This window comes from Ceratosolen solmsi, unplaced genomic scaffold (genome assembly GCF_000503995.2).
Source record: "Ceratosolen solmsi marchali unplaced genomic scaffold, CerSol_1.0 scaffold14, whole genome shotgun sequence".
Classification (NCBI taxonomy): domain Eukaryota; kingdom Metazoa; phylum Arthropoda; class Insecta; order Hymenoptera; family Agaonidae; genus Ceratosolen; species Ceratosolen solmsi.
In genome coordinates, this window is record NW_011948420.1 from 1,270,930 (window position 1) to 1,296,204 (window position 25,275).

The 25,275-nt window shown below is 26.6% G+C and overlaps 1 protein-coding gene across 4 annotated transcripts; it reads left to right on the plus strand.

Moving 5' to 3' along the window:
• Window positions 1-9,572: 9,572 nt before the first annotated feature.
• On the plus strand, window positions 9,573-24,500 carry atl (atlastin GTPase). 4 transcript variants are annotated; one of them, XM_011497915.1, is made up of 10 exons: window positions 9,573-9,722; window positions 16,044-16,383; window positions 18,037-18,123; window positions 19,494-19,753; window positions 20,895-21,259; window positions 21,658-22,072; window positions 22,396-22,617; window positions 22,701-22,915; window positions 22,977-23,043; window positions 24,064-24,500. In XM_011497915.1, the coding sequence occupies exons 2-10, from the start codon at window positions 16,203-16,205 to the stop codon at window positions 24,193-24,195; spliced, it is 1,944 nt and encodes a 647-aa protein (XP_011496217.1). In that variant the 5' UTR covers window positions 9,573-9,722; window positions 16,044-16,202; the 3' UTR covers window positions 24,196-24,500. The 4 variants fall into 4 exon arrangements, with proteins under 4 accessions (XP_011496217.1, XP_011496218.1, XP_011496219.1 ...); XM_011497917.1 differs by lacking the exons at window positions 9,573-9,722; window positions 24,064-24,500 and adding exons at window positions 15,178-15,411; window positions 23,868-23,971; XM_011497914.1 differs by lacking the exon at window positions 9,573-9,722 and adding an exon at window positions 15,204-15,411.
• The last annotated feature ends 775 nt before the right edge of the window (window positions 24,501-25,275 follow it).

Genomic DNA, 25,275 nt, shown 5'->3' on the forward strand with positions numbered 1-25,275 from the left:
TGCACTGACCGGCAGTTACGCTTGATGGAGAGCGAAGTGATTTTACGAATGAGCTTATGTTGTCGAAAATGTGGCCACGCGGCGTCTTTACAGTATACTTGCACTGACCGGCAGTTACGCTTGATGGAGAGCGAAGTGATTTTACGAATGAGCTTATGTTGTCGAAAATGTGGCCACGCGGCGTCTTTACAGTATACTTGCACTGACCGGCAGTTACGCTTGATGGAGAGCGAAGTGATTTTACGAATGAGCTTATGTTGTCGAAAATGTGGCCACGCGGCGTCTTTACAGTATACTTGCACTGACCGGCAGTTACGCTTGATGGAGAGCGAAGTGATTTTACGAATGAGCTTATGTTGTCGAAAATGTGGCCACGCGGCGTCTTTACAGTATACTTGCACTGACCGGCAGTTACGCTTGATGGAGAGCGAAGTGATTTTACGAATGAGCTTATGTTGTCGAAAATGTGGCCACGCGGCGTCTTTACAGTATACTTGCACTGACCGGCAGTTACGCTTGATGGAGAGCGAAGTGATTTTACGAATGAGCTTATGTTGTCGAAAATGTGGCCACGCGGCGTCTTTACAGTATACTTGCACTGACCGGCAGTTACGCTTGATGGAGAGCGAAGTGATTTTACGAATGAGCTTATGTTGTCGAAAATGTGGCCACGCGGCGTCTTTACAGTATACTTGCACTGACCGGCAGTTACGCTTGATGGAGAGCGAAGTGACTTTACGAATGAGCGTCGCCTCATGGCGCGTTGCGCTTAAATGTGCATGCGGCGTCTTCAGCGCCGGCAACAGTGTCGATGCGCGTCCCTTCCAGAAATTTTCCTTTGGCGTGAGAAAACGAAGCTTCTAGAAGTTTCGAAGGCGTCCCTTTTTTGTGAGTGCTGGCAGTAAATAATATTTCAAATCGTAAACTTGCTCGCACTTGCCGAGTTTTGTTTGTAAACATTTTCTCGCGTGCCCGCCTCGGTCCGCACGTGCGGATCAGCCTAGGCGCACGTGGTGGCCAGCCTTGCTGCACGCGCGGTCAGTCTAGGCGCAAATGCGGTACGCCGGGCTGCGTAAATGACCTTTCTTTTGTTTGAAATTCATGGGACTGCTTCAATCCCGAGCAGAAAAGATTTATTGTTGTAAGAAGTATAGTATTAAATATACTCTTATTTTAAAATCAAGGAGTATCAATTTTATGTAATGAACGTAAAATTGAAAAATTGATTAATTATGTTAATATAAGCTCTAAAATATTTAGTACACATGTTATATCATCCAGAATTATGCTAAAACTAGAACAAGAAAATCATGTGACTGCATGAAAATTTTCCTCTCATTAGGAGTAGTAAGATTACTGAGTCATTCATCTTCCAAAGATCTTATGGCAATCTTAAAAATAAATTTAAATATTAATACAGAGCTGGATATTGGTGCAACTATATTGTTATTTGAGGCCTGACAAGTCAATATCGTATGCAGATGCTTGCGTTCGAGTTTTTCCAGTCGAAGGACATTTCTCACTTTCCTAATGCCGGCTACTTCTTAATTGTCGTCAAGTAAAGCATTCTCTGCCACCAAGTTACCCGAGGCTGTGGAAGTCCTATTAATTACCAATCCAATGTATAAATATTGAAATAATATTTCTAACAATCCAATATTTACGAGTAAGAAACTGTATAATATAATAGATTATAATTCAGATTTGATAATTTATTTTTCGATAATATAAAAATAGCCTAAATGACTTAATAATATTCTACTTAAAGAAATGTATGAATGGTAGTTAAAATTCAACACAGAAAGAATAAAAGGAAAGGAAAAGTATTAAATAATTAAATTCTAAATAAATGTTATATATGTGTTATATAGAAATTTATACATACGATGTTGTTCGGGATTGATGTAGGCTCATGAATTTCAAACAAAAGAAAGGACATACGCGCTGTCCGGCGTACCGCATGTGCGCCTAGACTGGCCCGCACATACGGACCGGGACGGGTACTCGAGCGAATATTTACAAACAAAACTCGGTAAGTCCGAACAAGTATACGACCCGAAATATAATATACTGTAAGATCACCCAAGGGAATTACTCCTACTTTTCTCTCGTCGAACATTCTCGAAGGTTCTAGATTTTACTTTTAACAACGACGATGCCTTGTTGCCAGCTAAGTGAGCCGCCGCGTGCCTCTATAAGGGACGCACGCGGCGCGTCACGCTCTCTTGCTGAAAGTACCCCTCTTGCTGTAAGTCATCTCTTGTACCATCCTCGCTCAACTGCGCTTGCGGCTAACATCTTGCCGTGACCTGACCGCAGTGACCGACCATAGTGAACTGATTCAATCACCTACCAGTAGAAGCCATGGCACACGGGTCTCGATCTGCCCTCAGCAGGACCGCCATGGAACGGTCCGTATTTTCAGCAGAGCCGCCACGGAACGATCAAGCCTTCGGTTCGTGCGCGTATTCAAAAGGCTCATACGCTCATTTGTAATATCACTTCGCGTTCACTCAAGCGTAACTGCCGCTCAGTGTAGAGTATACTGTGAAGATGACGCGTGGCCATATAATCGGCATCATAGTTAACAGTACTTGCGTACATACGAAAAGGAAATCGGCAGAGTAGATAGTGATTACAGTGAAGCCAATGGAATAGTAATCAAAGGAAACAGTAATTAAACAGCAATCAACAGACCTTACCAGCACTTTATGAGGTACTTATTTTTATATTAATAAATAAACTAGTCACATCTGGCACAAGAAACCTAGGCAATTTTGCATCCCCTGATGCAGTCGACAGCTGATGGACACTTGGTCGTGCATTCTCTGAAATAATCACCAAGTGATGAACACTCCTTCTAATGGTCACCAGGTAATGAGCGCGTGGTCGCGCATTCTCTGAGTTAACTCAATGACACAGTAAGTCAAGGCCGGACTTCAATATATCGACTGATCAACAGTAAGGACATTTTCCAGAAATCCTGAAGATTTCTAAGGTTTATAATCAATGATACTTGTGTGTGACTAGCTCTTCTACCGTTCCCTTATAAATAATTAAAGACACAATTGATTACTTAACATATTCCATTAAACATCTTACACCATATCAAGTATAGTTATTCATACATCAAACATACTTGATTCTACTACCATCTTCTCATGCTACATCACAAGCATGATTGACTGACTACACCAGCTGATATTACAACATCAGCATTACTTCAACTTCAAGATACTTAGTCATATCCATAGAACTACAATAATTTAAGAATACAAGAACACAATTCAATTAACACTTCAATAGAATGATTTATCTCTACACAACAGTGCAATATTGTTATAATTCTTTACATTAATAAACATTGTTTTTACGATATGATATTTTTCAGCCTTGTCTGTTATTGTTTCCTTTGAAGTTATCTTGCCGAGAGACTAATCCACTGAACTATTGAATTGGTAGTTCGAGCCATAAACTAAACCTTTAAAATCGAACAGATGTGAATAAATAAATAAATATATATATATATATATATATATATATATATATATATTAGTCTTCAGGTTATAGAATTTCTAGAAATTATTTAATTAATCGATACAATCAAAAGTAGTATTATGATATATTACAAATTATTAAATACTATTATAGATTTGCATTAAATCATAGAATCATATAATATGTAAAAAAATATTTACTGTTCTCTAACGTGCTTTATACTTATATCTTATAAAAATTAAAAATAGAAAAATATGTACAAGTTAATATTTAATATTTTTAGTAAGTTTTTAATCTAATAGTATCCAATTTCTTTTTTACACAATATGTATTAAAAATGATTTATTAAAGCCTATCTTCAAATATAAAATAATTTATCTCATCTATTAACATATTTTTATTTTATTAGTTTACATAATTTAATTAATTTTTTAATTGCTTTAATTACTTAAATTTGTTATTAGGAAAACTTTTACAACTTTTAAAAATTTTTTTCAATTTTTTAATATTCACATTCAATACCAAAATGTTATTAATATACTATGATTCATTGATTATATCTGTCGATTAAAAAAATAATGATTTGTTCACTTTATTAATCTATTATTATTAATTCAAAAATAAGAGAACATTTAACATATGAGATATACTTTTTCATAAATAATAATGTTCGTTAATCTCTTGATTATTGACAACCAAAAATAATTTAGAACTTTCAAAAATTTATAATTTAATAAATCGACATTTCGATAAAGGTCTTTTTTGTATTAGCTTAGAGCATATGAGTATGCATTTCCATCAGTATGTATATAATATTAGATTTTATTTTAATTTTACTATAAATTTTAATTGTATCATAATTCTACTACAAATTATAATTTGTAGTATATTTATTATTATATCCTAATTTTACTAAAAATTGTATTGCCATAGCTCAGATCTTTCAACATACTCAATTTTGATTGAATTATTTTAACATAACTTCATCATCAATTAAAACAATAATTTTAATAAAAAAAAAGAACGAGAAAAGTATCGAAAGTTCTTGAAATTATTATAGTAAATTTTAAGTTATCCGAAGACAGCCATAGTTGATGTCATCACCTTTCATCTCTCATATTATATTCTGACAAAAATTCAAACAGAACATACAATATTTAGCTACATTAATAATATATGATTAATTAATATACAAAATGGAAGGACTACGCACAATATAATTTAATGATGGCATATATGGCAACCTTGTATATGATGTGTATATGTATATGTGCATATATGGCAACCTTGGATATGACTATGCTAGCTGCGTATGCAGTATATAAAGAAGTATATAATGAAGTATATAACAATCAATAAAGTATAGTAGTTTCTGAGTACAGTAAAATTAATTATTTTTAATAAATTGTTCTTTTTTAATCACCAATGTATATATAGTAATGTAATTATCAAAAATGAAAAGTTAATTTTCTTATTACTAAGAAAAAAATCAAGAATTTTATCCTAAATAAGTATTAAATATAAATGACAAACGTATATCTTATTTTTATTTCATGTAATAGCATAATATTGACAATTTTAAAATTATTGATAAGTTTTAGTTCTATAACATAAAGTAATTATAAATGTCAACATTTTTTCACATAAAATGATTAAAATTCTTAATTGTCATAGTTTTCTTTGAGAAATCAGTTGTTTTCTAATATTTGTGCAGGTCCTTGTAAGTTTTTTAAATTATCAATTTTAGTTTCTTATACTATACTTGATTAGGATTAGACTGAAAAACTCCCAGTGATGTTGATTGCTGGCAAGTAGAAAGAGATGGCGCATTTATTCAATATTTAACACATAGCGTATTTTGGTATTTCTTCTCTTTATTTATTTACAAACTATACAATAAATATGATTCTAAGATGGTGTTGAGGATCTGTGAGATTTCCGTTCCTTAGTGGTTCACGTGGAGATAGCGTATACTGTCCAAGTCGAGGTTAAAGGTTGTAAAGCCTTCGAGGTCCTCCTGGTGAAGTGCGCTTGGTGGAAATTACTATACTGAGAAATGCAAGGGTGTAAATCCTTGACACTCCTTGCATAATGCCACGTATGACCTTTAATCCGGAGTACAGCTCCGAGCAGTGACGCCTTAGTGCTTGAATTCAGAAAACAGACCCGAATACAGCGACGTTTAATACAGAAGTTCCAATACAGAAGGTTTCGGACAGAAGGTTCAATAGAAGGTTTAATGTCTTACCCACTTGTGTGGTAAGTGCGTAGGTGGTGCGCTTCGTATTTAATAATTATTTTTGAAATGTAGTCGCCACTCTTGACTGCTTAACTTTGGCGTACTTAAATTAGTTATAAAATATTTGGCTTCACTGTTGGCTTGCGATCTTATTATTGCTGAATCTGGCTGTAGTATGTTTATCTATTAATGAAACTGATTGACTGATATATGGCGGAGTTTAGTGGCTATGAGAATAATAACTGATAACTGATTGATTGAGAAATACAGTGAGCAATAACTGATGAATGAATAATTGGTAACAATACAGTGAGCACAGGAGCGTGACGAGCTGCTCTTAAATATTCGCATGGCAGCTTACAACGCCGGCAACAATGCATGGGCTTATTGCTAGGCCAAAAGTTTTAATGACGCCGCAAACTAAGCTCTAAAATATTCGAGAAGTCCAGAAATACACTGCTTTGGAATATTCGAGGTTTTTCAATCGACATTGCTATACGAAAATATTGCAGGACACTAGAAAATAAGGCGTAGACTATTCAAGAATTCGCAGAATCAATGTTTACAAACATAAACATCAGGGAACTTGTACTTTTCCTATTTTTAAATTCTTGGAAATTGCTCCAATCCCCAACAATATCATAAAGTAAATTTAAATTCTATTTATAAATAAAAAGTATTTTCAAAATTTATCTACGTTGCCGACTACATAGATTAGATACTATTCATTAAATTTATAATCATTAAAAATTGAATAATGAAACGCTGTACTCTAACTATAACTAGTAGCAAAAATATATATTATCACAGATATATTCAACGCATTATACTAGACTTTATGAACTGCAAATTATTTACTTTTATGGAAATATGCATGAATATATCTTGTATCTATAAAGATTGTATATACTTTTAAAAATAAATCTGACAATCAAAAAGTTTATATTCACAATTATGGAAAAATTATATAAAATAGATTAATCTTTATACTTAGATACCATTAAAATAATAAAAATATTATAGATACATTTATACTGAAAAATAATTGTACCTATCATGTAACAAAAATATATTAATTTTAAATAATGTATCAAATTACTGTAGCTTTAATAAAGACTTCATGCTTGTTCATATTTGAAATCTGAAATCCAACTTGACTTTCTATAGTGCCCTCCCAATAATATAAAATTTTATAACATGACTTCTAGTCAAATTTATATACAATAAATATATGTAACATTAAAATTATGCAAAATCAGTAAATTAAAATAAACCCGAATAAAAATATTTTTAAGTTTATTTTATTAGCTTATTTGAAAAAAAAACAACTATTTGAATAAGCTAAATATATAAAGATTAATTATTTAAATAAAACAACTCTTTTTTATTGTAAACTTCTTAATGAAGAAAATGAAAAATCATTTAGTTCAAACTTACAACGAACTGAAAATTTTAACAGCCTTTTCAAGTATAGTATGTTGAATTTGTAATATCTTTTAATATTTTTTTTTCTTTACTTAGAAATATCAATTTATATTTTATATAAATTTTATAAATGCTGTTTTAATTAACTATTAAAATGAATATATTAATTATTATAAATATATTTTTTAATGAAATATGAACGCATCAAACTATAAATTTCGAAAATATTAAATATATCAATCAAAATTATAAAATTATTGTGTACAGTTTGATTTTATATAAAATAAAAATAACCCTGAAGTTAAGAAAATAATAATATTGTTCTTGTTCTTGAAATCTATAGTGTATATAAATATATATATATATATATATATATATATTTCAATAAATTTCTATTCTATTTACCCTCAAATTTAATAAAAAATATTATATAAAAAAATTTTCAATTCACATGGTATACTATAGATTTTTATGAGTTATTTAGTAGAGTACTTTCCATCTAAAAATTGCCCATTAAAAAGTTTGTTATATTTTAAATGAAAAAGCTACACAAAGTCATAAACGTTCATTTTTCTATAAGTTAGTATTTTTAAAACTGTACTAAAAATTTTACAATTCTGAACGCATTCTGTTTCGTTTTTATTAGAAAACATCAATTATATAAAATCAATAATTAATAAGCTGTACTTACAAATTTATATTTTTAATAAGAAAATAAAAACATTATATTAATAATTGACTTTGTAATTGTTTGTATTGTATTATTCAATTATTAATAAAAAAAACTAACCAAAATAGCAGGAAAAACATTTTAAAATGTTTAGTTTAATATTATACAATATAATATAATTTTTTAATTCATTATAAAAATTCGTTAAAAATTAATATAACAAGATAGTGGATTAACGATCAATAAAATCATCAATATGAACTTTAACTAGTCCTTCAAATAATTGAAACTATACAAGTAATGGTGATATCAGTTTTTAATGCAAATAAAATTAAAATATAATAATATAAAAATAATAAAAAATAAAGGATATAAAATCATAAAAAATACATGATATAAAAATAATAAAAAATACATGATATAAAAATAATAAAAAAGACATGATATAAAAATAATCAATATTTATTAATTTAATAATCATTTTAAGTTAATTTAAAAAATATACTTTTCTCAAGCTTCTCCCATATATTTAAGTTTTATATTTACATTTTATTTGAACCATGTGTTTCATATTTTTTTACTTTTAGATAAGGAAAACATAAATTAATAATCACTACAATTATGCATACAAAGAAGTAAAATTATAGTGATGATTACGAAAAAGCTGATGAACTATTTTTGTATTAGTGGATGTGTAATTAGTACATAAATGATTTCTTGATAATGCATGAATGTATATATATTTGGAAATCGTCATTTCGGGTGTCATCGACGTATTTATTCTTTCAATGCCTAAAGTTGAATAAGAAAGAGAAATGAATATCTTGTAGTGTCATAATATGTTTATGACAAATTTGTATTATATACATATATATCTGAATTTTTTAAAAAATACACAATTTAATAAAAAAATTGAATTGATATTCACTCAAAAATGTTTAAACGCATTAAAAATCTTTGACTTGTAGGCAAAGAAAAGTAATTATATATTTTAAGCGAGGGACCGGTTTATATTTAATTAAAATACAGTAGATCTTAAAAACATAGTTGATACAGAAACATTTTACAATAGTATATATGTAACTAGTGATATAAATAGTGAAACTTCAAATTATAATTTAAATATAAAGATTAAATGCGTAAAACAGGTAATTAATGTTAGGTTTTAAATAGGTACTCTTTTTAAAAATTATTTCTATAAAACTTGTATGAAAACTTAATGAAAATGATATGATATGGTCATAATATTCATACTAGTTGTAATATTTCTGTAATGCTGAACAAAATAAGGGTTGAGTGCTCAAAAGTACATTACGAAGAGTATTTTACGTAGAAAATATCTGAAAAATAAAACTAAAATATTATAGGTTTTGAATATCTTATTTAATTAAAATGCAAGTCAAATTATAAGTGAACTTTGATAAATTAACAGTAAAACCAAACATAAACTTATATGAATAAGTGAATATGAATAATTAAATAAGTAATAAAATGAAGTAATATTTTTTTTTCTAATTATCCACGAATTGAATTTCAAAAAGAATAAAATTTGACATGTATATATTTAAAAACATTTGTAAATATGTGTAGAGATACAATCACGATTATGTTCCGAAAAATAAGATTGTGCATGAAAGATAAAAAATATTATTTTTTTGTGTATGTTTATTACACTATTGTATGAAATGAAAAAGAACTTTTTTAATTACTGATACTTATAAATAATACAAATATCGCGGGCTCTTCGCCTTAGCATGCTACCTATGATATGTGACAAATTAACCAGTATAAGTATGCGCGCGCATCCACGGAAATGGCGTAATTCGGAGTGTAATATGGCTGAAGCGAGACAACGTAAACATAGTGGAAGCTGCGACGGGTCGTATGTGGGTAAGTTTTTTTTGGCATACAAATTATTATGTATCGCATTTCTCTTTACCCGTGCCTATTAAGCTTATATATTTCCCCTGTTTTCTAGTGCAAAATTTTAGGCTATTAAATTCGACTAGCCGTCGCACTCCTCATAAGAGTTCTAAGCTTGCTAGAGCTTATGCTGTCGTATGTTTTTTTGACGTTTTCCTCATTATCACTCGTACTACTTTCATTCAATGTATCTTTATCATTGTATATTCAATATTATCGATGATTCACAAAGAAGTCTGTATGGCGATAGATGATGAGCCTTTAAAAATAAAAGAAAAACATTAAATAATAGTACTCTTAAGTGTTACATTAACTGGACCATGACTACACGATTTTCCCTTTCTCCTACTACTGTTTCTCTCTACATACAATCGAATTAAGAAATATCTATATAAAATACATTCTCTTATAATAGGTTATTAATTTTATTCAAAGATATGAGCGAGTATACGAATTGAGAATAAATGAAATAAAAGTATGTAACGAAAATATACTTCTTTTCACAATGTGAAATACTGTATTTAAAATGTTTGAGGTTAGAATCTTTACATTTCGTCCTTGGTGCATAGTGACATCATCAAGAAAGTTCAAAATGAAACAAAAATATGGTACGTTTTAATATTTCAAATGTTTATCCACGGTGTAATTACCGCTTGTATGCTTCTATGTATTTTGTGACGTATTTTGGTATTGCAATATTAGGAAAGTATGAAAGAAACAATAGGATAAAAGAGAGAATGCGATTTTTTCTCTCGCTATACACCATCTACTCTTCGTTAAAGGACATTTTTAAAACCAAAAGATGTTCTTACCCGCTCATAATTCGTGATTTAAAACCATTAGTCAGCGCAACTGTGAAGATTCATATAAACATGTGTCATCGTATCATGTATTACGTCTGATCGATCCCGAGCGCAAAATCTTTTTTATAACTGAACTCGACATAGTATACTCAATAATTCTTGCATTGCTCTATATCATTTTGAATTCATCGAAAACTTACAGTCTACAATAATAATGTGGCAAAAGCTTTAATTAAATATTAATATGTGTGAGGTGAAAAAGTTAATTTTAGATTATTATGTCTCGGTTTAGAATACATTACATTTTTTGTCTTATTCATTAAAAACGTTTAATATTATGAATAACATTTTTATCACTTTGGAATTATTCATTATACAATATTATTCAACCATAATATTCATATAATATTCAACCACTTATTTATTGAAAATATAGCAATTATTGATCTATATTTTCTGCTATGTAAATTATCTATATTTTTTTTACATTAATATATACTTATTTTTATATTTACTTTTATTAATTATTTGTTTATTCTAATATATCTATATATTATAAATAATAATAATAATTAAAACTGAACTGTATAACAATTTTTAAAACATTAATTTTAATAACTTAATTTTTAGTTTTAAATTAATAAAAAGAAATTATGATTTTTGTATATTTTCTCAGAAAAATAGATAAATTTTAATATATTATCCATAATGAATTTAGTAAATTAATGTTTGTTAATAATTAGAGAAATTACCTAATTTATAAGATACCTTATTTAAAATAAATTTTATTCATTTTACAAAATATCATTTACCTCTATAAATAAATTATCTTCTTATGTCTCTCATGAGTGCATGGGTATACTAGTATAAGCGTATATATAGTAATATATAGTACCTTGTAAAAATATATCAAATGCAGAGAAATCAAAGGAAAGTGATGAAAAAGATAATGTTTTGTATATAATAATGTTTAATTTAATATATGTAATGATGTTCAATGAGGCAAATGTGTCGTTATAAGTTATATCCGATTAATAAAAATACATTTATTTCAATTAATATATTAACTTTTATTCAATATAAAATTTGGTCATACAAATATTATTCGACGTTATTTTACATAAATTAGCAATGAATTGTTCATTGAAATCCAATAAATGAAATGGTATAAAATTTAATGTTACATATATGTATATATATATATATATATATATATGTATATGAATTATGAAAAAAAATAGAAGTATAACGCTATTAACGTTTAAATGTATGTAAATTATTTATATTATATAGTTTAATAATAATAATTTAGATCTTAACGTTTTCTTAATAAAAATGTACTAATATACTTGTTTTGTCATATTTATAAAAATTTAGTGTATGATAAATTTTAATGTTTATAAATTAAATAAGTATTAACACTATCATAAAAATTTTAAATAAACTTTTTAGAAAAATAGTTACTATTATTATTTTATATATATTCAAACAATACTTGAATTATCTATGTGATAATATTAAATTAGTATATTTTTTAAATTCCATCGTACATTAAGAATTCAAAAAATTGTTCACATGTTTATTTTGAATTTTTTAATATTTATATTTATTAAAAAAGTAATATAATGTGATAATTTTTGTTATCATTATTTGCTTTTAAATTAAATTTCTATCATCACTGTTAAAATAAACAACTTTACAAAGTTTTTTATGTAAGATTCTACACATAATAATTAAATGCTATCAGAATTTCTCGACCAAAATCAATTTATTATAGAAAAAGTAATTTAAAATTGAATTTGCATAGAATTAAATTTAACAAGATTAGCAGGAGCTTGGAAGAACAGAAAACTATCTTTATTCATTTCAATAGGAAATGACAATTTAAAATTTTGATTATGAATTGAACAAAAAAACAATAGTAATAGAAGCCACGAAAAATAAATCTGTTACTTTTAATCATAAAAGTGCACTACAAATCTCAGTAAGTGCAATAAAAAAAATACAATGATATAGTAATACAATTACATAGTATAGTTCAGAACAACGCATTTTATACACTTATTCTCCATGCCTTGAACTGATGTTGCCGCTTGAGTGCATCTCTGTAACACATGAGTTACATATTAAATCCCGAAGATATAAATTTTGTTATTTCGTAACCAGTAACAAAAAATATCCACAATAATGACAAAGAAGCTACCTCGCCAGTTATATTGTACTTAAAAAATGGAACAGTTAGACTTGAATTCTCAGTTACACTAAAAAATCACGCTCTTAAAAAACGTTTCTTTTTAATTTCAATATAAATTATCATTTTGTGTTAATATTGGATATAAAAAGAACAGTTGAAATTAAAAAAAAGAGTGTGGTACGGCCATATTCTTACCTTTGATATATTCTTCTGTCTATTTCTAATATGAATATAAAAATTGAAAAATACTTGGTTCAATACTTTCGCGTATATTTTTTAAATTTATTGTTAATTTTTTAATTAACTAATTCATTATTCACAAAATGCACATTAGAATGATGAATTACGTTATAATATTCTGATACGTTTTTTACGCGTTTTATTAATAATTTGCTTTAAATACATTTTTATACTTAATAGACATTAAATCATTTAACTTATTTTAACTGAAAATATTAGATATGTTAATTTCCATAGGACAATAACTTGTTAACTGAAGAGCATGACTAAAAATAAAAAAATCCTTATCATTATTTTACAATTAAGAAATATTCCGTGTATTTGTTTAAAAACAATTTAACTAGGAATGATGTTGCAATAAAATATTTAGGTTTTGACTAATTTAATAGTAACTGTACACTATCAAAATATTAATTCATTTAAAATTGCTTTGAAAAAATTTATCAGTTTAAGCAAATCTTTGAAGTTAGAATATTGCAATGTTTGTTCAAAAATCTATATTACTATACGAAATGTATACAAATGATTATAAGTTTTTGTAAAAAATAATAAGTTTGTTCCATATAAATGTTTGCAAAAGTATTATTTTATAAGTTTATTTAATATATTTATTTAAAATGTTTATAGGCGTTGTATAAGAAATCTAAAGAAATGTATAATGTAATATTCGATTAACTTATTCCGATTTATATACAATTATAGTATATACAAAAGGTCTTAGATCTACTTTAAAATCCTTAATCATTTACAATTACAAAATATAACAATGAATTGTTAACATAGTAAAAGTCTTATAAATTGATCAACTTGGATATATATATATATATATATATATATATATAAGAAAAATAATCTGTCTAGAATGCAATTTTGATTGCAGAGATGGCGAAGACTAAAATAAAGTTGAGTGTGGAAGAAACAAAGAAAATAAAATAATACAGAAAAAACGAAATTCAAAGGAAGCAGCGCAATCATAGAAGGCTAATAATGGCAGCAAGAATCCTACATAAATCGATGAATTTTTCTACAATCCCTTGACCCTGTATAGCTCCATTTGACATAAATATCTTGATACAAAATTCCTGAATGTTTTTAACTAACCATAGCCCAAGTGAAAACCTTTATAAATCTCGTTTCCTTTTGAACTATATATTTTATATCCTTCCTTCTAAAGTTAATACATAAATTAATATCTGGTAAAAACACCTCGTTATTTAAGGGAACCAGAAACTCAGATCGTATTTTAAGAATCTTGGATAATTTTACAGGTATACCATTTATATTGATGCTTAATGGTGAAATAAATTGAATCTCTTGATTTTAAATCACGGAAAATTTTGTAAATTGAAGCTGATGATATACGTATTAAATTAAACACAATATTATAAAATCTCATCATTTTTTCATCTTCAAAATAAATATTTATGAAAAAATATTTATTTTAAATTCGCATAGATTAAAAAATTATCTATTTTAGAAGATCTTTATTTTTACGTTTACCTTAGAATGTTTCAATAATCGTTATATGCATGTGTGTGTTTATATAATTAAATAAAAAATAATAAAAATGTACGTTTTATAGAAAACGTAAAACACAACTTTGAAATAAACACTGATTATTATTAATTGAATACGTTTTTTACGTAATAATTATTCTTCTATTTTAAAACAAGAATGTTTAATTTTTTAAATATTTTATAAGGTGTAAGTGAAATGTTATTTATAAATTTATAATTGCATTTTTCTTTGAAAATTAATATCTTTAAAACAAACTCAATGTACAATTATCAATATCTATAGCTAATAGTAGATATTTTATTTTTATTAAAATTCAATAATTTTTAAAATAAAAAATATATTCGCTATCCTTTATTCCTTACCCTATCCATTATCCTTTCTTTACAGATTTATACATGTTTATCAACAGACGAGTTGAAGAAATTATCGTACTATAATATTGTAGCATCGTACTCGCGAATGATAAGAACAAAAGGTCAAGGAATTTATATAGTGAAAGAAAAACGCATTGAAATACTAATAGCTACGAGAGTCTGACCGTCCCATCGGCAATCACTTATCTACCAACATTTCGTATGCCAAGATTTTGCCTACAGTAGAGGTATTTCTAGTAGAACCGACAAGCCGTCCTTATATCGCTGCTCTCGGCCTTATAGTAGAAATAGTGTGAGCGCATGTAAATTTTCTCGTTTCCATTGTGAACTGCTTTCAATCATTTATTATTTATTCGATCATATTTTACAAAAGGAACTGCTGTATATCTTGGTTAATGGCCTCGTGTCTTAAGAATTGATTGGCGGCACAATCCACTTGCGAAGTTAATTTATTGAGAATCACTGGGTACTGAATTTGATGGAACTTGGAAAACGCATTTCTGTCATACGAAATGAGGATGTAAACAGTACGTGACTTTTTATTTATTTTCACTCACTTGTGAATTATAAAAAGTTGATTTGATTGAATAATTATGCATATCAATCAATTTTTACGTGTAAAAATATTTTAAAATTTAAGTTAAAACGATTGCCAACAACATTTCAAATATAATAATTATTGCTTACACTTGGATAACTACAGTTATTATATTATAAAGTGTACAATTTTAATTTAAAATTTATTGATGCGCGCGCGCACTTATATACTATCAAGTACGTAAAATTTGGGTTCCCCGTAAATACATCGTAAGTAGCATTAGAAAATACATAATAAATAATTAATTTTATTTCAACAGCAACAATCGAATTACAAATCGAGATTACGCATTTAATTAGAAAACTATCAAAATAAAGATTTTACATGCATATGGACAGATCATACAAAATTATAATTAAATTAAATTGGTAAGTCCTTGACGTATCCATTGTCATTTCAGCTATATCTAAGATAAAGGTTTTGCCATTGAAACTTAAGTTATTTCGGTGGTTTTTGGCGCGGCTACATCAGCTTCCGCGTGCGCGAACAATTTTCCGCAAGTTAACGAAGGTCCCCCACAACGGATCGCGTCTTTATTTAAATATCTTCATGAATTTTCAGAATTCCCGCGGTGATCGGCCAAAGAAAACGTCCCTAATAAAGGCCAGACATCCGGGTTGTAAGCAGGAGGGAGTGAAGAGAGAAAGAAGAAAAAGTCGTCGGCGATGCTTGACCTGTATAAATAAATAGTGCGCGAACCAGCGAAGTACTTTAAGCGAGATGAGTGACAGGAAGCGAACCTTGATACTGCACAAGCGGACGGATGACAATGCGAGGACGAGGCTGATTGGAGAATCGTCGACAAGATCGCGATGTCCCGACAATAACCGCGTCTTGGAAAGGGTGACGATTATACCGCCGCCCCGCGTCATACAACACACGGGATGCTCCCCCAAAACACGTAAACAGTTTTCCGAACTTACTGCGCTCACAGCTAATTTAGATAGTCGTAAATGCTGCTCTATAGCTTTTTCCAATAGATTAACAGGACGACTTTTCGATTACCGCGTTACTATAGTAACATGAAGTTTTGGTTTCTTGATACTATAAAATATGAATTAGAAATATAACGAATGAACTATGAAAATTATGCAATCATTAAACATATGTAACAATAAATATTAAGCTAATAAGTACATTATATTATTGCTAAGTTACGCATTCTAAAATTAGAAAGCTATTTTTTTATTTCATTTTGATTATTGAAAATATATCGAATTACAAAGGTACTTTATCCCGTTATATTGATTATATTCAACTCTAAATATTTATTACTTTTACACTTCACTCATTTGAATAAATTTTTTAATATTTTTACAGTTGTCTAGTTTACTAGACTTAATATTCCATTGTTTTCAAATGATTTGACTTTATAAAATTATAAAAATGACAAATCTTGTATATATAAAAATACAATATTATTTAAAATACATTTGTAATGGCTTGTTTTAATTTTAAGAATATTAAATTTTTTCAATGTATTTACTCATATCTTTAAGTAATTTAAAGATGCTCTTTTATATGAAATAAAAAATACTTTTTACTTTTCCTTCACAATACTTTTTTAATTTTTAAATCGTATTCATTATAATTAAAACTAATAATTTTTTTAGTTTTTTCCTTGAATCGGTTATAAAACCAATATTTATACTTTTTTTTGTATTATCTAGTCCGATAGAAGATGACTAGAATATTTATGAACGAATTTCAATCATTAAGCTTTTTATGAACAATATCAAAATGAAAAAATTAGTTATTCATAAATCAACTTACTGTTGAATCAATTTATTGTTGAAAATAATTAAATTATTACATAACTTCATTTAAATAAAAATGTTATAGATTTAGTAAATAATTAAAAAAAAATCAAAAGACAATGAATAAATGCTGTATTCAATTAAATAAACTATAAATACAGTTTTCAAAAAAAGTTTCGTAAAAATAAATAAAACTAAATAATTTAATTATATTTCAGTAATAATTATTTCATCGTAAAAATTTGTTTAAATATTTTGAAAAATAATCGTTTATTTAAATGAGAATGTACTTTATTTTCAAAATTTTGAATAAATCTGAAAAGCAAAATATAATTTATTTAATCAAAGAAAAATTAGGTATTGTTTTAATTATAAAATTTCGTATGCTATATAAATTTTTTTTTAAATATCGAATATTGTGTAGATATAAAAAATATAGAATGTTATAATAAAATGATAATGAGCAAAGAAATTGATTTTTCTTTATGATTGAAATCCTATACAAAGCTCTTTTAAGTATTTAATAATCGCTGAATCAATACTAATTTGACTGCCTTTCAATTTTCGTTAGATGTTTTTATACTCGCACGATTTTGACGAAGCGATATTAGTTGTCTTAAAACCCTCCTCGATTCAGTCTGGCAAATTTTGCACATTAGTTTCTCTTTACTTCACCTTTCGTCTCTTTGTATGTCGTCTTATTTTTATTTGTGACTGCATGATGAATTTACCTTTTTTCTCATCTATAATTTTGACTAATTTATCTTAATGGCTGTTGCTTTTATATTTGATTGCAGCTACAAAAGTTTCGATGACATCACTTGATGAAAATGTGAATCCCATATGTCGCAGGCAAGAATTAATGTCGCAAGACAAAATAGTGGGTGAGTATATCCTTTTACGATTCAATATTCACAAGTTATACGATCAGTATAATTTTCTATCTTATTGACTGTTTAAAATTTTATTTTACACATGCACTAAATTATTCAATATAGGCATGTCGATGAAATATGCATTCATAATACATCATATATATTTTAATATTTATGTTTTACATCGTGTTTTAAAATAAAACAATTATCCAATTTTTCCAATTATTCATTTCATTTACCTTCTACTTGTAAATAATTTATATAATATTTTTATATTTAGATTATTTTAATAAAAATACTTAATTATCAATGATTCTTTATTTACATAAGATATTACGTAAATTCTGAAAACCAAATACAAAGCTCTTAAGTATAAAATTTAATAAAATACATTGTATTTACAAATAAAAATATGGTGAATTCTTTATAGATTGTTAAATATTTTTAAAAACTAAGCTTTCTCATTTATAGTTTGCTTTTGACGTTAACTAGAAAATCATATTGAATTTTGTATAATATAATTATCATTTGATGATTTCAGTGATCCAATTATAAATATATATTTTTTTATGGAACTTCAATTCCTTTTATGTATATCTTTAATATAAAATTTATCCTGTAAATACACAATTAAAACTATTTTTATTACTTAGATAAATGTTAAAATATAAAACTTATATAATATTAATTTCTTTCTATTAAAAATATACAAATATGTTTACATTCATTTATTAAATTGAACATAAAGTAAGTGACTGTAAAAAATCTATATAATTAACATAAAATTAAGAAAAAAATTGATATTGTTATAAAATCATATGTACAACTAAATTGAAATCGGTAAGATAAGTCCTTTTGTAAATATGTATTCTAAAACAAATTATGAAATTATGAAAATAAAAAATTAAACATAATATAAATAGTATTCAAAATGTCATAATATTATGTTTGTTTTTCATGTTTTATTTTTCTAATTCAGTATTAAACAATTTACAACTGCTTTATACTATATATGTTCATTATGTCTATAGATCTTCAAATTAAAATAATTAAAATAATTCCATTATGAATTTTCCAAATTTGCATTTATTTAAAAAATTTAGATCTTTAACTCTTAATTTTAACTTATAATTATATTGATTAGTTTCAATTATATCAATAAAAAATCGATGGTATTTATTTTTTTATTTTTTTCATAAAGAATATAATAAAATAAGAAATATATATTAAGTTCTTTATAATTTTCTATATGCTATTTTTATCTTATAAAATAAATTATTATATAAAATAAAATATACGAATTTAATTATTAATTGGTAAATTATTAAATACTTTTTTATGCATATATTAATTTAAGAATAAATTATATTCTTTTTTAGCGGACTATCCTGAAAATATGGAATGGATAGAAAAGGTTACCATGGAAAGTGGAAATGAGGATGATAACCTAGGACGACCCGTGCAAGTTGTTCTGACTCATCCGGACCACACCTTTGAACTTGACGAGGAAGCCCTTACTGAGATTCTTCTTCAAGATGATGTTAAAGATCGTAGCGTCGTCGTTGTTTCGGTTGCAGGAGCCTTTAGAAAAGGCAAAAGTTTTCTGCTAGACTTTTTCTTACGTTTTATGAACAGTAGAGTATGTACCTATTCAATAATGTTTTTAAATATCACTTCAACTTTTTCATATATTTTTAAAATATAAAAATTATAGATCTTATAAAAATCTGCATTTAAAAAGTAATCTAATTTTTATTCTACGAATTAAATATACCAAATATGCAAGATAGAACAGAATATTATTATCTGTCTAATTTTTTAATTCATGTACTCAAAGAAAAAATTATTAAGTTCAATAATCCTAATATTTTATTATATTATTATTTAAAATCTTACTTATTTAATTTTTTACAATTAAAATGATATTACAAAGTTCTTTTCGAGATGGAATCATTGCATACTTGTTTTTCAATCTGAAATTAAAAAAAAATTTAAAACATCGATAATAAGATATTAATAAAAAGATTATATCGATGTCGCAATAAAATATTAGGTGATATGAGAAATTTTTACTCAAACCAAAAACAATAAAATAACTTGGTTTATATAAGGTCACAATTACATAAAATAATGATAATCAAAAGTTATACTATTTTATTTAAATTAGGATTAAAACTCACATTTCTTCTACCTAAAAAATATTTATTATAAATATCTTCATATTATTAAACCGTAAAATAATAAATATTTATAATAATATATATAAAATAAATAAATAAGACAAATTTTTGTAAATCATTGAGCAACATATATAAAAGTTGAACAATCAAAATAAAAAAAATTCAATATTTTTTCAAGTAACTTTTAATTATTAAAAATTACTAGAATCTTATTTTCCACGTATATATTAATGATATGTATATATTTGTGAACAGATATACAACAAAACTTCTTATGTATTTTATCACGCCGCGTTCTCAAATTGATTTCTATTTATTTTTGAAAATTGACATAGAAATTATAAAATAATTGATGTTGCAATATTTAATAAAAAATATTTATCTTTATTAAAAAGTACATAAATTAGTATTTTATAAAGCTCTTTACTTTCTTCGGTGTTTTTTTTATATGTTAAGGACTTGTAACCAATACTTATAAGAAGTAGTACTTTAAATACTATTTTTTAATTCAGGCATATGATAATTAATTGATTTATTAAACGCTGAACTTTTAATTAAAATTTTGTAAATAAACATTTTTATTTATTTCTTATGCAATAGTATATAGAAAAGAACAATTCGGACGAATGGTTAGGCGGTGAAACAGATCCCCTCAGCGGCTTTTCATGGCGTGGTGGCTCAGAACGTGACACCATAGGCATTCTCATGTGGTCGAAAGTATTTCCTGCAACAATGATTGACGGTGAGAAAGTCGCTGTCATTCTCATGGATACACAGGGTGCCTTTGATAGTCAGTCGACGGTAAGAGACTGCGCCACCGTTTTCGCTCTTAGCACGATGCTCTCCTCCTTGCAAATTTACAATCTCTCCCAGAACATTCAAGAGGACGATCTTCAACACCTGCAACTCTTCACAGAATACGGTAGACTCGCCTTGGAAAAGTCGGGTAGCACGCCTTTCCAGAGGTTTGTATATATTCATTAAAATAAAAATATAAAATTTATAATTAATAGTAATTTTATGAAATCCATAATTATTATATAATATCTTAAATTATAAATATTTCATATAATGCTTCCTTCGCTTCAAATATACTATTAAATTATAGATCATTAATTTTAAAAATATGAATAACTTTCTCCATAATTGCTTATATTAATTTTTTTATTTTTATTATTAAACTTAATATGCATAAAAATCTACACTGCTTTAATAAATCAAAATTATTTTCATATTTGGTAAACAAAACTTCGAAAAAAAAACTCCTCCCTCTCTGTGTGTGTCTCTCTCTCTCTCTTTCTCTGTGTGTATGTACACATAATCATTCTTATATGTGTAATTGTATCTTTTGTATTTATAATAGATTGCAGTTTCTCGTGCGGGACTGGAGCTATCCGTACGAAGCACCTTATGGAGCTGATGGTGGTCAAAAAATATTAAAGAGACGACTGGAAATTTCCAATACACAGCATCAAGAACTGCAAAGTTTGAGAAAACACATAAACTCATGTTTTTCAGATATTTCGTGTTTTCTCATGCCTCATCCAGGTTTGAAAATAGCCACTAATCCAAAATTTGACGGACGGTTATCGGAAATTGAAAGTGAATTTAAAGAGCATTTAAAGATATTGATACCTATGCTACTCGCACCAGAGAATCTTGTCACAAAGAAAATTAATGGTCAAGTGGTAAAAGCCAAAGAATTATTAGAATACTTCAAAAGTTATATTAAAATCTATAAAGGTGACGAGTTGCCTGAACCCAAGAGTATGCTTGTGGTAAGTTTATTCCTTTTAGGTATATAACAAATACAAAGAATATAAAAAAAATGACTTATATTTAAAATAAATACTATAAATGAATTATATTTTTTATCATTTTAACTATCATATTACATTTATACAAATAATATATGAAATAATATACTATAAAATGTCACAACATTTTATCTTAATCGAATTATTATTATGTATTACATCTAAATATGTATTCAGTATATTTGGAATAGCTTGTTTCATCAATATACTATAAATTATATTAATATACATAATAACTTATGATTTTACATCGCAATAACTTTTATTCCAAAATTGGTGAATAGGCTACTGCAGAAGCTAATAATCTTTCCGCCGTGGCAGAAGCAAAGGATTTGTATGTACAAATGATGGAATGTGTTTGTGGAGGAACGAAACCATATTTAGCAACTGCTCATTTAGAGTCGGAACATCAACGATGCGTTGATAAAGCATTACACCAGTTTCAAAATAAACGTAAAATGGGTGGTGATGAATTTAGTCAAGCATATTTAGAGAAATTACAAAAGGCAAATTAATAGCTATTTTGTTAATTATACAATATTAATAGTATTGAAAAATATTATTCAATTAATTTATGTATATTCCATAGGATATTGAAGATGCTTTTCATCAATTTAAATCGCACAATGAAAGCAAAAATATTTTTAAAGCCGGACGTACTCCTGCAGTGTTCTTCGTAATAGCTGTTACAACATATATTGCTTCAGGTGTACTTGGTCTTATTGGTTTATCTGATCTAGCTTATATTTGCAATATCATTATGGGTGTTGCTTTATTAACACTTGTTGTATGGGCTTATGTGAGGTAAGCAAAACTTTTTAATTAGAACAACAAAACAAAACAAAACTTTCTTATGTCTATTTAGATATAGTGGTGAATTCCGAGAAATAGGATCAACAATTGATGACTTAGCTACTGGTATATGGGAAAATGTAAGTATAATATAAATAACCCATTAAAAATATATGCACCTTTAAGTATGACTTCAAAATAAAATTATATATCCATTTTAAAAATGCTCTAGTAGATTCTTTAATTATTAGTTAATGTTTATAATTTAACATTTCTCCTATACAAGTACAAACTTTATTTTTAATTAAAGGATTTCATAAAATTTTTACCCTTGTACATTATGTTAACATGTTAACTAAAGGCCTGACTAATATGTAGCATTTTTTATTCCTACAGGCCTGGCAGTGTGTTCGACTCATTCATAAATTAAAATACCCTTTCCTATCTTTGATTATAACTTATTTTGCAATTTTATACATACCTTCTTTTAACCTATGCAAGCATTATTTTACTTGATAGAATGCTTTGTTTTACATTAATAATTAATTTTTATTGTAAAATTAATTTAATTTAATTTATGATTTATCATTACATAAAAAAATCATTAATTCTCTATATCATTGCACTTCAAATGTCTATTTTTTTTTGTACTTTGTTTTTTTGTTCTTTTTTTAATTAATTTTGCGATAACATAGATTTTTATCTTTACAATCCTAAACATTCTCAAGTCATATAAGGATCAATGCTCAAATTAAGGTATGACGGTCTTTGCGTGGTTAATAAATTACTTTTTGATTTGCTTAAACCAAAAGATTAAATAGCTTAAAACAGCATTTGTATAAGAGTTATAAGTGTACTTTAACATTCAATAATAGCTTAATTAAAAACTTCTTTTTTCTAAAAGTTAATACAGTTACAATTACTGAGTAGTGTTGAATGTATTATAATTTATAATCTGTACTAGATTAATGACAACAATGATGGGCATATACACGGAAATTCGAGTTGAAGATTTATACATTTTATTACTAATTTATAATAATACCTATTTTTGCTAAAAAAAAAAAACGAGATAACGAGCATCAAGTAATTACCAATGCTGAAGTTTATAACTTATCTATTTAATATTAACAAACATAAACATATTAATTTTTGTTTAGTTTATGAAACCAGTTTACTTACAATTCGTGGATAAATCTGTATCAGTAGCAGTGGCACAAGCTGCTGAAATAGCCACAAATTCAACATTATGCAGCACAGTCACTGCCAATGGGAAACCTAAGATGATGTAATATTTGCTCTCTCCTTGATGTCATATATATGGTATTTTGAGAAATGACAAAACTATTAGCGGTATTCGATTAAATACCACAACTTGTTAAACAAACCCTTGCGTAATTATTAATAAAATTACTTTCTAAACAAGAAAAAATCCAAAAGTTTTTAAGAATAAGTGAATTTTACAAAATTGGATTTCATCATTATGAGACTTCGTTATACTCAACTGTCTATCAAAGCTGAACGTATGTACAGTACACACATTTTTTTTGTTAAAAATTTATTGATAGTATCTATGATCACTAATATTAATTTGTTATAAAAGTAAAACATTGCATTAATAAGTGATATTGTTAAATCAATGTAATTATACAATTTTTACTGTGTTTGAAAAGTTTAAAAAATTAAATATTAACGATTTTTCTAGTTCAAATATTTTGTTAAAAATAATTAGAAAATCTTTTAGAGATGATCCTTGTAGATTTTTATTGAAAATGTATATACATTTTCTAATTCTTCATAATAGTTTGTTAAAAATTGTTAATTATAATTTTAAATATTTTAAATGGGTATAAATTAAATATGTAACGTTAATTTTAACATTACCAAATGAGTCTGTGTTATTGTGCCACAAATTTCATATATATGACACTGTATCAAAAACACTAAAATAAATGAATTGTGTAAATGTCACAGGCCCTTCATTATATTTGTGTAATGTACTAGGATCTCTCATTAAATTTGTAACATGTTATAGTATCATAGAATATTACTAATATAGAAGTGAAGTTTCATTTGGATTTTTATCTCAAAAAAATCTTGCCATTAAATTGCCGTAGTTCACAAATCTTTTTGCAGAAGATTCTATGTAGGTTAAAAATATCTTTTATATAATTGTTATTAATAACTTATTACAATATTTATCAGGTTAAAAATAGCTTTACTAATAGAAAGGTCTGTGAAAAGTTAAGATTTTATTTGCATTATAACATAGGTGATGGTTACAATTGTTTATTAATAATAACTGTTATTTTTGTTCTATTTATTATCGAGAAGCAGATCTTTGTACTATATATATATATATATATATATAT

Excerpts from the sequence above, each read along its gene's own strand:
- atl (XM_011497915.1), top strand. The coding sequence starts at position 16,203 with ATGAGTGACAGGAAGCGAACCTTGATACTGCACAAGCGGACGGATGAC. Across the intron at positions 19,754-20,894 it reads TACGTTTTATGAACAGTAGA|TATATAGAAAAGAACAATTC; the intron begins GTATGTACCTAT and ends CTTATGCAATAG. Across the intron at positions 22,618-22,700 it reads ATTTAGAGAAATTACAAAAG|GATATTGAAGATGCTTTTCA; the intron begins GCAAATTAATAG and ends TATATTCCATAG.